Source organism: Microcaecilia unicolor, chromosome 3, assembly GCF_901765095.1.
Source record: "Microcaecilia unicolor chromosome 3, aMicUni1.1, whole genome shotgun sequence".
Taxonomy (NCBI): Eukaryota; Metazoa; Chordata; class Amphibia; order Gymnophiona; family Siphonopidae; genus Microcaecilia; species Microcaecilia unicolor.
In genome coordinates this window covers 482,927,440-482,942,714 of record NC_044033.1, presented here as the reverse complement: position 1 = coordinate 482,942,714, position 15,275 = coordinate 482,927,440, and the positions used below count along the sequence as shown (strand labels likewise).

General features: G+C 42.2%; 1 protein-coding gene across 1 annotated transcript in view; it reads right to left on the bottom strand.

Moving 5' to 3' along the window:
• Window positions 1-15,275, bottom strand: part of SENP6 (SUMO specific peptidase 6) — a 344,871-nt gene that overhangs the window by 287,632 nt on the left and 41,964 nt on the right. Inside the window, 1 exon segment of the mRNA XM_030199054.1 lies at window positions 4,270-4,333. Within this exon segment, the coding sequence (XP_030054914.1) occupies window positions 4,270-4,333 (64 nt within the window).

Here is a 15,275-nt window from a genome sequence, read left to right as displayed (position 1 = left end):
AGAAGGGGCCAATGACCTCACTTCAGATGAAGCAGAGCCCAACTACCGCCTTTTCCCCAGAGGATCCAGAGCCAACGGCTGTGCAGGAACCACGAGTCTCCCACAACTCCAGCCTGCTGCTGAGCCCTGTTCATCAGCCTGATAGCTCCCCGCCTATTTACAGGGACCGAACAGCAGCATCCAAAGCCCCCCTCCCTGAGGGCCAACACACTGAAGGAGATAGCTGCTCCACAGAAGCACTCATGTCAGCCTGTAGGGAAGGAAAGCATGCGCAGGAAAACACCATATTATACGTAATTTGAAAAGTACAACCTGATAGATAACTGTGGAACCACTGCAGAACAGTGCCTAAAATACAATTAGATTGAAGACATATAAGAAGAAGGGAATGGTCTACTAAATCAAAAGCAGATGAAAGATTCAGCGAGACTATTACTACAGAGTAATATTGATCAAGAGCTATCTGAATAGTGTCATACAAGAAAACAAGCAGGGTCTCGGTACTGTGCTGCCTCCTAAAGCCAGCCTGAAACGGATAAAGAACAAGAGCCGAATCTAAGAAAGAAGTGAATTGAAAATGAGTCATATTTTGCAGGACTTTGGAAAAGAACAGGAGATTAGAAATTGGTCTGTAGTTTGACGGATCAATATGATCAAGTGGGGTAACAAAGGCTGCATCCAAGCACTAGGCACCATCCCTGATCTGTCTGAATGTCTAGCAGGGCTCCAATGAATTCCAGTTGCTGAACCAGGAGCAGATGGGCCTTGGGGTAGTTTAAAAATGAACCCTAGCACCTCCAGCACTCGAATAGTTCTCCACATGGACTCCTGACCACAGTCCGACATGCTCTTTGCCAGCCAATCATTCAGATAGGGAAACACATGGACTCCCAGTCTACATACTGGCACTGCAAGTACCTCTAGACATTTGATGAAAACCCTGGGAGCTGATGTGTGGCCAAATGACAAAACATGGTGCTCGAAGTAACATGATCCCAGCTGAAAACTTAGATACCTCCTGCGGCATGGACGTATCGGGATGTGAGTGTGGGAATCCTTTAAGTCCAGAGAGCATAGCCAATATTTCTCCTGAATCATTGGGAGAAGGGTGCCCAGGGAAACAATCCTAACCTTTTCTTTGACCAGGGCTCTTAGGTCTAGGATGGGACATATCCTCCTCCTCCCCCCCCCCCCCCCGTGTCCGTTTTCTTCTACACAAGGAAGTACCTGGAATAGAATCCTTTTCCTTTCTTCCCTTGGTGGAACAGGCTCAACCACGTGGACCTTTAAAAGGGTGGAGAGCTCCTCTGCAAGTATTTCCCTGTGCTGAGAGCTGAAGGAACACGCTCTGAGAGAGCAATGTGGTGGTCTTTGCCAATGAAGTACATAACTGAGATGGAAAATCTGAAGAACCCACTAGTCAGAGGTTACAAGAGGTCACCTATCTTTGAAAAAAACCTCAGCCTCCCTCCCACCGGAATGGTCACAGTTACAGCAGCTATGCTCTGCTGCAGCCAGTCAAAAACGCACCTCCTGTTTTGACTGGGGAGCTTGCTGGGTCTTAGGTGAATGCTGATGATGAGAAAGAGCACGCTGGGTCTGGGCCTGTTGAGGCTAGCAAGAAAAAGGAGCGTACCTGCACCTCTGAGAGTAGTAGGGAGCTCTCTTCGTCTTACCCGAACACCTCCTAGATGAGAAAGGTACAGAAGGCATCTGGTGGGAGAGAGTACCAAAGGTATCAGTATGCTTTTTTTATGATGTCAGTGACCTCCTCCTCCTTCTCTCCAAAAAGGATATCTTCCCAGCACGTCGTATCCGCCAGTTTCTGCTGGATCACAGGATCCAAGTCAGAGACACGCAGCTATGAGTGTCAACTCATCACTATACTTTGGGCAGACATCCTGGATGCCGCATCAAAAATATCTAAGTGCCCCTGGCCAAAAACATAAGATATGCCTTCTGCTGCTTGGCCAGCTGACGAAAGGATTCGGCCTGCTCTGGTGGGAGAGTCCACCAAATCAGTCATACTGCGCACCAAGTTCCACAAGTAAAGGTTTGTGTAGAGTTGGTATGACTGTATTCGGGAGATGAGTGTAGAGATCTGATACATTTAATGCCCAAAAGAGTCCAGGGTTCAAGATTCTGTGCCTGGGGGCACCGAGGCAAAGCCCCTATAACTCCTGGCTCTTAAGCGTGGATGCCACCACCGGGGAACGGTGAGGCAACTGCGGCCTATCAACCCAGGGGAATTCTGGATCTGATACACAGTGTCCATCTTCTTGGGGAAGACAGGGACCGACAGTGGGGACTGCCAGTTCTTCATTTGAATGTCTCACAAGGTCTTGTGAAGCATGAACATCACAACCTCTCTCGGAGAGTCGAAGTCCAGGACCTTGAACATCTCATCCCCGGGCTCATCCGCCATCTCCAAATGAATAGGGATAGCAGCTGCCATCTCCATATCTACTACTACTACTCATTTCTATAGCGCTACTAGACACATGCAGCACTGTACACTTGAAATGAAAAGATGCACGATTGTACACAAAATCATCCACGCAGATGCCCCAACCTATATGCTAAACTTCGTAGACCTGCCTCCCAGAGATGCCAAACGATCATTCCGCAAATTTCTTAATCTACGCTTCCCCAGCTGTAAAAGACTAAAATACAAGCTGATACATGCAACTACCTTTTCGTACATGAGCACGCAGTTGTGGAATGCTCTTGAAAACAATTGACGAAATAACCAACTTTCGCAAATCTCTGAAGACATATCTATTCAACAAGGCCTACAAAGAGAACCCATAGCCCAATAAATCACTTCGCCAACCCACCCCTGTAGGAAGGTCTTCCATCTATCCTCATCCACCCCAATCTTTTCTTTTTCCCATACTTAACCTTTCTATATCACCAATTGTATCTGATATCCTGGAATGGCAATGCCATAACAGGATTCTGTAAGCCACATTGAGCCTGCAAATAGGTGGGAAAATGTGGGATACAAATGCAATAAATAAATAAAAGTAGCATCAAAAAGGTGGACTTTTAGCCTAGATTTGAAGACGGCCAGAGATGGAGCTTGACGTACCGACTCAGGAAGTCTATTCCAGGCATATGGTGCAGCAAGATAAAAGGAACAGAGTCTGGAGTTGGCAGTGGAGGAGAAGGATACAGATAAGAGAGATTTATCCAATGAACAGAGTTTCCAGGGAGGGATAAGAGTGGAGAGGTAATTAGGAGCACTTTTAAGTCAATAAGAGGAGTTTGAACTGTATGCGGAAACAGACAGGGAGACAATGAAGCGACTTGAAGAGAACTTAATATGAGCATAGCAACACTGGCGGAATATAGTGCGCACAAACACTAGAGACACCCATAGGAATATAATGGGTGTGTCTATCATTAACACGTGCTAAAAAGTTAGTGTGCCTACAGTGCGGCTTAGTAAAGAGGGCCCCAAGGTAGATTACTGTGAAGGTTCAAAGAACAGATACCTATTACCTTGAAAAGTTACAATACATTTACAGGGAAATGGCAACTTGAAAGTAGCTCCCAATTGTTCCAGCTTAGGTCTAAACAGCAAAAATTGTCTTCTTCTCTTCTGAGTCTCACGAGGCATTGGGAAACACTCATAAGAACATAAGAGTAGCCATACTGGGTCAGACCAGTGTTCCATCTAGCCCAGAATCCTGTTTTTCAAACAGTGGCTAAGCCAGGTTACAAGTACCTGGCAGAAACCTTACTTTAGAATCACGAACTTTAAAGACTATCTTAAGAAGTCAGTCCCTGTCGGAATCCAAACCCAGGTAATCAATAAAAGTAGTAAAGGATACCAGCTCTTCTCCTGACTTCTTGGTAATCAGTTAATTAAAGCAGAATAATAAGAGATAGGTAGGTAGAGATGGACAAGGGTGAAAGGAGTAGGGGAGGTATGAGCAAGATGTAGCTGAGCATTAGAGGAGGGGTAGAGGAGGCGGGAGGAGGGATGGGATATGGGGAAAGCATAGGGAAATTTGGTGGGAGATGTAGTATGGGTCATTGTCGTAGTCTCCTGGATATGTGCCTACACAACCTTCACACATAGGTGGCCTATTATAAACTTATCCTGCATGTTTAAAAACATTTTCTAGCATGGTCTGAACTCATTCTTACAATACATGTGAAAGGAACAGGTATGCAGCACCCACTGAAAATGATTGTTGAGAGAAATTAAGGAACACAGAAATTTACAAAAATTAAAATCATAAAAAATTTTTCTCTACTTGCCTTCTGTTCTTCATTTGGACCATCAATTTCATCAATTTCTTCTACACTTAGCAGATTTGCTTCACTAAATTAGTGGAGAGAAGAAGAAAAAAAAAACAAAGAAAACAGCACACATTAACTTTCTTCAGAAAATTATAGTAACAAACTAGCATTCACTCTTTAGTTACATTTGATATTAATACTACATGCACAGTGATTTTAACATGACTGGAAATACAAAGACTTAGGAAAAAAACACATTTGAGAGAAAATCTCTCTATATAAAACGCACCTCCAACGTTCTATGAAGCCTCTCTTAGCCAAAAGTGAAGGGGGTGAGATCGCATTGTGTCTGCCCCGCCCACGCGTCAAACGTGATGACGTCGAGGGCGGAGCAATGACACTCACCCAATCGCTTCGCTCGGCAGCGAAGCGTCAGGGAAGGAGGCGGCGCTCTCGACGTCTAGCCTTCCCTTCGCTGTGTTCCGCCTTCTTCTGACGTCAAGGATGACGTCAAAAGAAGGCGGAACACAGCGAAGGGAAACCTAGACGTCGGGAGCGCCGCCTCCTTCCCTGACGCTTCGCTGCCGGAACCGCCACGGAGGTAAATTTTAAAAGAAGAAAAAAAAAAAAAGGGATGCATGGATGCGAAGGGGGGGGGGGCATGGATGCGAAGGGGGGGGGGGGGGGGGGGAGAAGAGGGCGGACCAGGCTGGGACATGGGAGAGAGAGGCGCATGGATGCGAGGGGGGGTCATGGAAGGGAGAGAGGGGACTTGCTGGAAAAGGATGAATGGAGGCGGCAGGGGACAGAGGAGCATGGATGGGCATGGATTGGGAGGGCAGGGCTCAGGGACAGGGGAATTGCTGGATAGGGATGAATGGAGGGGACAGATGGGCATGGATGGATATGGATTGCAGGGCAGGCCTCAGGCAGAGAGGGGAAATGCTGCAAAGGGATGAATGGAGGGGGCAGGGGACAGAGGAGCATGGATTGCAGGGCAGGCCTCAGGCAGAGAGGGGAAATGCTGGATAGGGATGAATGGAGGGGGCAGGTGACAGAGTAACATGGATGGCCATGGATTGCAGGGCAGGCCTCAGGCAGAGAGGGGAAATGCTGGAAAGGGATGAATGGAGGCGGCAGGGGACAGAGGAGCATGGATGGCCACACACACACACTCTCTATCACACTGTGTCTCACATACACACTTGCACACACTCTCATTCTCACACACACACTCTCTCACAAACACACTCACACCCAGACTCACTCACTCTCTCACACACTCACACTTTCACTCTGACTCTCAAACAGTCACTCTCACATACACTCTCCCAAACATACACACTCCGAGGAAAACCTTGCTAGCGCCCGTTTCATTTGTGTCAGAAACGGGCCTTTTTTACTAGTGAGAACATAAGTGTTGAAATACTGGGACAGACCAAAGGTCCATCAAGCCCAGTATCCTGCTTCCAACAGTGGCCAATCCAGGTATGGGCCCTAAAGTGACTGACCAGGTTAGAAACTGGTTGAATGGAAGGTGACTGAGTTTAGTGATAAATGGAGCTCACTCTGTGGAAAAGGATGTTTTCGGTGGTGTGCTGCAGGTTTTGGTTCTTGGGCCAGTTCTTTTTTAAATATTTTTGTAAATCGTATTGCTTAAGGACTGTCTGGTAAGGTTTGCCTCTTTGCGAATGATACCAAAATCTGCATAGGGTAGACTTTTCTGATGGTGTGGATAACATGAGGAAGGACTTAGCGAGATTAGAGGAATGGTCTGGAATTTGACAGCTTTAATGCTAATGCAGGGCCATGCATTTGTGCTACAAAAACCTGAGTGAATGGTACAGCCTAGCTGGTAAAGAACTTTTGTCCACGAAAGAGGAGCGGGCCTTGGATTTGATCATATGTAATAATCTTAAGGTGGCCAAGTGGTAGAGAAGTTGATGTTGAAAGCTAGAAGAATGCTTGGGTGCATAGGGAGAGGAATGGCTAGTAGGAAAAAGGAGGTGATGGCCCTGGTGAGACGTCATTTAGAATACTGTGTAGAGTTCTGGAGACCACACCTTCAAAAAGATATAAACAGGATGGAGTCAGTTCAGAAAGTGGCTACTAAACGGTCAGTGATGTCATCATTTATTTTTAATGTTTTTTTATTTTTTTTGTTACATTTGTACCCCACGCTTTTCCCACTCATGGCAGGCTCAATGCAGCTTACATATTGTATACAGGTACTTATTTGTACCTGGGACAATGGAGGGTTAGGTGATTTGCCCAGAGTCACAAGGAGCTACCTGTGCCTGAAGTGGGAATCGAACTCAGTTCCTTAGTTCCCCAGGACCAAAGTCCACCACCCTAACCACTATAAAGCTTATAGGGACGGACTTAAAGATCCTCCATTTGTATACTTTGGAAGAAAGATGGGAGAGGAGATATGATAGAGATGTTTAAATACTTATGCAGCATAAATGCACAGGAGGCGAACCTCAATTGAAAGGAAACTCTGGAATGAGGGGGCATAAGATAAAGGTGAAAGGGGACATACTTAGAAGTAACCTGAGGAAATACTTCTTCACAGAAAGGGTTGTGAATCTGTCAAATGGCCTCCCGGTGGAGGTGGTGGAGATGAAAGCATTATCTGAATTCAAGAAAAGTTGAGACAAGTGCATAGGATCTCTAAGGGAGTGATAGGGAGAGTAGATGGCATGGAGATTCAGGCTCTTACCTTTTTGGGTACTTTTTGGATTTGGTGTCTATATGCACTGTGATCTCTCCCTTTCACATGAATTAGAAGGTCTGTGTACTTGGTGGGGGGATTTTATGGTATCTCAGTGTAATTTGGGATTGTTTTTGAAGTGGTTTCTGTTCTCTTGTTTTGTTATAATAAAAATGTATTGAAACAACACAAAAAAGAAGGTGTGTGTACTTTCCTTTGTGGAAGGGAGATCAGATGCTTCAGCTCTAAGGTTTCACAAGCTGAACGTCAGCAGAGTACTGCTCAGATACTCGCAAGTGACATGTGTTTTGTTTCTTAGGTTTCTTTGTTCTGTTCCTTGGCCCTTGAAAGGGTCAGGTGGCATCCAAGGTAGCCACCAAGGCCACCTACATTTGTAGGAATAAGCGAGTGCCATCCAGGCTGAGAGCTCATTCAACTCGAGCTGAACTATCCTTCTGGGCAGAGGCCCGGATGGTTTCTTCAGAGGATATCTGTCGGGTGGCAGCATGGCTGTTGCTCAATTCTTTTGTGAAGCATTACAGATTGGATGTGCTGGCCAGAGAAATTTGGCAGAGCCTTCATTTAGTGGGTCTTATCTTCCTCCGCCCATTGACTCTGCTTAGATATATCTTGCTTGTTCAGGATGGTACCACACAGATGAGAAGGACGATGAAATTGTCATACATATTAATTTTCTTTCTTTTGGTCAGGTTATATTATCCTAGGATACTCTCTCGGAAGACTAATGTCCAGGGCTCTCGTCTTGCTCTGCTTTCTCTCCTGTACAGTTCTTAAATAATTAAATAGATATTAGTACAATGGCTTGTTTCATGGTAGCTGCAGTGGTTAATGGGGCATGGGTGTATTTTACAGAAGGCCTGCTTTGGCAGATGCATACCGGAATTTTCTACTGAGCACCAGCAGGTTATACTGGTGAAGTCACTGGATAAGATCAGTTTCTCTACTTTCTTCTGCTGTTAGAAGGGGATAACTCCCACTTGTTCAGGACAGTACTGTCTGGCTAAAGGAAAGGAAATTTCATGTTTCCCGCAGATCAATCCAGAGACCTGTGGGTTATGCCCATCTACCAGCAGGTGGAGATAGAGAGAACGCTAGAGCTGTGCCACATAGCATTCTGTGTGACAGCCTCATTTCCAGTATTCTCTGTATTCCTGCAGGTAGGTAGACATAGCCTGTGCAGCGCTGGCTTGATACTGGCTCCTGGCCTGTCCCTCAGGTTCAGCTGAGCATTGGTGTTTGAGAGGCCCCATGTGGGCTCTGGGATATACCTGGTGGTGCCAGGTCCCTGCCCACCTCCACCCACAGTCTCCTTTCTGCTGAGCTCCTGAGCTGCTGTAAAGTTTCTGCCAGAAATCTCCTGCCTCTTTTAAAAGAAATTTGTGAGTTTTATGCAGCAAGCTTATTTGATGACAAGACCTCTACCTTCTCATCCTGCTTCTGTCGTGTCTCCCCCCCCACCCGGGAGAACTTCTAGCCACAGACTAAATGAGCATGTTTGGAGATACAGTAGGAGATTCCAACAGTGGTCAATCCAGGTCACAAGTACCTGGCAGAAACCCAATTAGTAGCAACATTCCATGCTATCAATCCCGGAGCAAGAAGTGGCTTCCCCCATGTTTATCTGAATAGCAAACTATGGACATTTTCTCCAGAAACTTGTCCAAAACTTTTTTTAAACCCAGATACACTAACCGCTGTTACCACATCCTACAGGAACCAGTTCCAGAGCTTAATTCCTATTTGTTTTAAAAGTATTTTCATGTAATTTCAGAGTGTCCACTGATCTTTGTACTTCTTGAAGGAGTGAAAAAATTGATTTGCTTTTGCCCATTCTATACCACTCAGGGCTTTGTAGACCTCAATCATATTTCCCCTCAACCATCTCTTTTCCAAGCTGAAGAACCCAAATCTCTTCAGCTTTTCCTCATATGAGAGGAGTTCCATCCCCTTTATCATTTTTGTCGCTCGTCTTTGAAACTTTTCTAATGCCTTAGGCATCAAGAATCTCCAATGCCTTGGTGAAGCTTCCTCCCCTGATGAGCTGGAGATCAACAATGGTGCACCAGATATCAAATCCAGGGCACTGAACACCAAGGATCTCCAATGGCTCAGTGAAGCTTCCTCCCCAATGCACTGGAAATAAACTGTGTTGTAGTAGACATGGAACTCAAAGCCCTTCAAGGTCTTAGTGTGTCTCCCCTGCAGACAGTGTGAGAGTCTTGAGGACAAGCTAGATGTCTCTCTGCATGGACATCAACATGTTAAAAACAGCAGCATCATATCAAACAATTAAACAGCAAATTTTACAGCTGCTCTGGAGCTGTTGGAGAGGAAAGAAGCACAAGCAGGCAGCTGCAAAGGCTGCCTGATTGTGCTTCCTCCCTCTTTTTTATTTCTCTAGTGGTCCAATGGACCATGACACTCCTCCCCTCCTGCCTGCCTGCAACAAAAAGGCAGTGCCCGGGGCCTGCCAAGTGCATCCCAGAATGCACTGGGCAAGGCCTTGTTCCAGGCGGGCCTCCACCTTGTTGTAAAGGTACACAGAGGGGTGCGGGTGGGGTAGGGAGGAGAGTCTGGTTCACTGGACCACCAGGGAAATACAAAAAAAAATAAAAATAAAAAAAGTGATTGGTTGGGGAGGGCCTGGTGCATCACAGATGTCAGATGCATTTGACAGCAGTATCAAATGCATTTGACAGTTTGAACTGGCAAACAGCCAGCGATGCACAAAGGGGGATCCGTGCAACTCATTTGCATGTGATCCCCTTTGTGTATCGCTAGCTGAGTCACTAAATTTTACCGAGGCAGCTACCATTGTGCATCGGACCCTCAGTATTTTATAAACCTCTATCATATCTCCCGTCAACCGTCTCTTCTCCAAGCTGAAGAGCCCTACCTACATTAGCCTTTCCTCACAGGGAAGTCGTCCAACCCACTTTATCATTTTTGTTGCCCTTCTGTGTACCTTTTCTAATTTCACTATATCTTTTTTGAGATGCGGCAACCAGAACTGCACACAGTACTTGAGGTGTGGTCGAACCATTGAGTGCTACAAAGGCATTATAACATTCTCAGTTTTGTTTTCCATTCCTTTCCTAATTACGCCTAACATTCTATTTGCTTTCTCAGCAGCCGCTGCACACTGAGCAGAGGGTTTCAACGTATCATCAACGATGACACCTAGAGCCTTCAGTTTGTCTTAGAGAAAGAGGGAGAATTCCAGCTAGATGCTGCCTGGTAAGAAAAACAAAATGGTCAATTAAATAACCCAGGGAATCCCCATGAAAAGCTTTGAAGGTTAAGAAAAGAAACTTAAGGGGGCACGTGCGTGAGCTCTGTGGAAGATGGACGCCTGAACCGTCAGCTCCTGCCTTTAATATAAGGTTCCTGTGTTAACGGGATTTTGAGATTACTTTTCAAGCTTAAATATCAGCTCTTTCCTGAGTATGGTTGAATGGAATGCTAAACCTGATTCAAATTCGAACTCCCAACCAGCCTCTAAGAGACATAAACAAATGCCGCATTCACTGGTACAATCACCTGACTCTGACATTTCTTTACAGTCTATTATGTGTGAAATACTCTCAATTAAGGGTCTGTTACAGGATAACTTCAACTCTCTGAGCTAGGAGAGGAATTTACAGAGCTTAAGGCTAACTTCTCAGAGACAAAAAGATGTGTGGAGACTATGGACATCAAATGCAGTTCTAATTCAACGGCTATACGGCTTTTCAGCGAAGAATCAGAGAAATTGATTTACTTAGACAAGACCTTGAAGATCTTAACAACAGATCTCGAAGGAATAACATTCGCATTCTGGGTATTCGTGAAGGGGCTGAAGGCACCAATATTATTGCATTTCTGGTAAAACTACTACCTTCACTACTTGATCTGAGACTTGAGACTCCCTTAGAAATTGAATGTGCTCATCGTGTTCCGTCGGTAAAATCAGCCGATCAAATGTACCCGTGGCCGATAGTCCTCAGTCTCCTTCGGTATCAGCATGCTCTTGATATTTTGCAGTCTGCTAAATTAAAATCACCTGTAAGGTATGAAGATAAGAAACTCATGTTTTTCCCTGATTTAAATAAACCAGTTCAAAAAAGGAAGACGTTTCTGCATACAGAGATCAGCTTAAGAAGATTGGTGCTCAATATGGGCTCTTTTACCCTGCAAGGTTTAGAGTCACTGTCCATAATTCTACCAGATCCTTCACTGATCTGATGGCTCTTCAGGCTTTCCTGGACTCTTTAAAGGTTTAAAGATTTGTTTATTGTTCATGCATCATCGATCTGGTATTATTGTTGTATTAGTGAAGGCAGTTATCTTTTATTGTTTAATTTTAAATATTTGTTTGGTGAAGCTGGAGAGATCAGGGGTCCGGGAAGAACAACTGGAGAACAAAGGAGTGTTAAACTCCTCTAATTTAGATCGTGCCCTGGAGGAAGCAGCGGGAGACCATTTGAATGCAAGTGAAAAGAAGGCTGAGGATAACATTTCTACTGATAAGGTACAGACTTTAAACTTTCCACAATTTTTAGAAGACAAACCAGCTGAAGTAACTCTGGAAAATCTCTGGGCCTTAATTGTTAACCTGGGTAAGGTTTTATGCCCTCAAACTCAGGCTCTTGAGACCAGGACAAAAAAATTAGAAGAGGAAGTGGAAATAGTAAACAACGAAGTAAAAAAAAATTGCAGCGAAAGCTGAGACTCGGGAGAAAAATGTTGAAAATTTTCAAGAAACTCAAATAACAATGATAAAAGATAATATGAATATGCAGAGGAAGATTGAGTCCTTGGAAAATTCCCTGAGATCAAACAATTTAAGATTTTTGAATTTTCCCAGGGTGCTTTCGATTACACCCAAGGAAATGTTGAACAGATAAAGGAAATTTTTGACTTAAAGAAGATGCTAGTCCCCCTTTCTCCCAGGTATACTATCTACCAAATAATCCAACAGAAACACAATTCTCCGCTAATCAAGCTGAACCTCCTTTGGAAGTTTCAGCTATCCTAGAGTCTTCTGACACTGACTTGGCAGTTCCTTCTACTTTATTGGCAACAGTTGCATTAACTAAGTATGGATTATGAAAATGTTCTTTAAGAACAGAGATAAAGAGTTCATAGGTCTTAAAATAACAATATTTCCAGATGTATCTAAAGAGACTCAGAAAAGACGTAGGCAGTTTTTACTGCTTAAGTTAGGAGTTCTTCAGATTGGGGCTACTTTTCATCTTCCGTGCCCATGTAAATGTATAGTCCGGTACCAATCAGTAAAAAATGTTTTTTTTTTCCAGCCATCACAGCTTACAGAATGCCTTGTAACCAAACGTTCTTTGGGGTTAAGAGAATGTTAATGTCTACTGGCATGCATTTTGAGCTCTGTTAATATATGACACATTGATCTTAGACAGATTTCTATAATTTCCTTGTAAATCTTTCTTATTAATTTATTTATTTTATTGCATTTGTATCCCACATTATCCCACCTCTTTAGCTCCATTATTGATAATCTTGGATCCAGATTTGAGGACTTGAGTGTAGTTATACATAACTTTCTTTCGTTAATTATTATCAAATGTATACCTTTCTGTACAAGCTTAGACTTGATAAGATTTTTTTTTCAAAATATAATTGATAAACAAAGTGGCATTTCTTACAGCATAGTCTGTTAATTGTTAGCTATTTCTGATATATATTACTTTTTTATAATTACGGATACTTACTGTTCATTAGTATCTTGCATTGTTATTCAGATCATTTTGTTGTTTAGTCATCTTATGCCTATTTTCACATTATTACAATTCTAACGGCGAATTTAGAACTCTACTACCCGCACTCTGTTTGTCAGCTTTCTGTCTGGATTGTTTTTCCAGGTAGATATGTTTTTCTTTATTTACCAAATGTATTACCATATTTTTCAGTTTTCTATTAAGATGTTTATGATGCTGTTTTTATATATACATTTTCAACGCCGTTCTTCTGTAGCCCCTGTGCATTTTTATGACCTTTATGAGTACTGTTAGTCTCTTTCTCATATACATTCATGCACATTTTGTCCTTGAATGTCAATGGGTTGAATAACCCACTTAAAAGAAAAAAAGCTGGTTTTGTCTCTTACATCTGTTAACCCCGATATTGCTGATCCAGGAAACCCATTTGCTAGATAAAGATAATAATAGTCTGAAAGATAATCAGTATACATTGGCAGCATATTACCCAGCATTAAATAAACGTAATGGTGTTGCAATTTTGCTTAGGAAATCTTTTTCAGCCACTATCATAAAACAAGCTGCTGATGTTATTGGAAGGTGGGTAATTTTGGAATTGCAAATTTGTAATATCTCCTATTTAATATTTATGGCCCAACTTCCGACTCTCCTGAATTTTTTCAGATTATATCTCAGACCCTCTTACAATTTCAAGCTACAAATATTATTTTGGGAGGTGACTTTAATCAAGTACAAGATTTAGTGCTGGATAGACAATCAAATTTCCCCTTGAGAAAGTCAAAGTCTCAAATAGCTATTGCTAACCTTAAAAAAGTATTTGGCCTTTGCGACCCATGGAGAATAGGGAATCCCTCTCTTAGAGAATATAGTTTTTATTCCTCCGCTCATGCAAGTTTTTCTAGAATTATTTTTTAATCTCCTCTTCCTTATTTCCCAAAATTATTAATACCAAGATACATGGCTCAGTCATTTCAGATCACTCTGCCACCTCTCTTTATTTTACCCCTACTCACACCCACTTTTCTAGACCTCCCTGGAGGTTTCAAACTATTCTTTTACAAGATGATTCCTTTATACATTATATGAAACATACTATATCTGATTAATAATAATTCATATACTGATGTTAAGGTTAACTACTGGGGGGATGCATTTAAAGCTACTATTCGGGGAACTATTATCAACTTCACAGCAGGGAAGAAGAGAAGAAAAAAAAAGATCTCACATTTATTAAATTTTATTAAGGACTTGGAGGATAGAAATGTATTAAACTCCTGTTCATCCCTTCATTCTGAACTCCAAAAGGTTAAGAAAGAATATAATAATTTAATTGCTAAGGAAACTTTTTCTTGTATACATTCTCAAAAATCACTTTACTATACTGAGAGTAACAAATCTAGCCATCTACTTGCTCAATATTTAAAATGTACACAAGATAGGTCTAGAATTACTCAGATAATAGATTCATCAGATATTATACATATCACGGATCCTGATATAGACTTTCAGTTTCAGAGTTTCTATAAGAATTTATTTAGTTCTGAAATCATTTTTCTCACCCTCTCCGTTTCATAGTTTCACTGAGTATTTGACCCCTCCTACTATTCCTCAGAACTTATTGAATTCTCTTGATCAAGATATCACTGAAGTGGAAATACTTTCCGCTTTGAAATCATTTCCAAAAAATAAGTCTCCAGGAAATGATAGGCTTAATGTTGAATTCTATTTAGCTTTTTCAGACATTCTTGTACCAAAACTCCTCCAGTTATATAATCTTTTTCTAACTGAAGACTCTTCTAAAGATTCTTTTCTAGAATCTACTATTATAGTAATTCCTAAACCTTATAAAGATCACAATAAAGTGGAAAATTATAGGCCCAGATCTCTTATTAACACTGATAATAAAATATTTGCTAAGATTCTTGCCTCTAGACTCCAAAAAATTCTCCCTATTATTATTCATAAAGATCAAAATGGATTTACTCCCCGTCTCCCAAATGATAATTCTCAACTTTTTTTGGAATATCTTGTCAAATGCTCGTCATTTTGATGACTCTTTAATTACAATCTCCTTAGATGCAGAAAAAGCATTTGACAGAATTGAGTGGCAGTATCTGTTTTATACCATGAGATGGTTTAGTATTGGTGAAAGATTTATAAACATGGTTAATATTCTTTATGATAATCCACTGGTTACTATAGTGGTCAATGGCAATGTATCTAAACCATTTCCCCTAAAAAGAGGAACCAAACAAGGTTGCCCTCTCTCACCACTTCTTTTTAACATTGCTTTAGAACCTTTGGCAACAGGCAATTAGGCATAATTCTGAGATTTTGGGTGCATGTATTGGTATTGAAGAATTTAAACTATCAATATATGCAGATGATATCCTTCTGTAAAAAACATTAAAATCCCTACCTATTCTTCTCACTGCTATAGAATCCTTCTCTTTACTGTCTGGTTATAAGATAAACTGGAATAAATCAGCGGTTATGTCCTTATCTCCTTCTGTTCAGAAGCATCATATTTCTTCCTTTCCTTTTAAATGGGAGCCTAA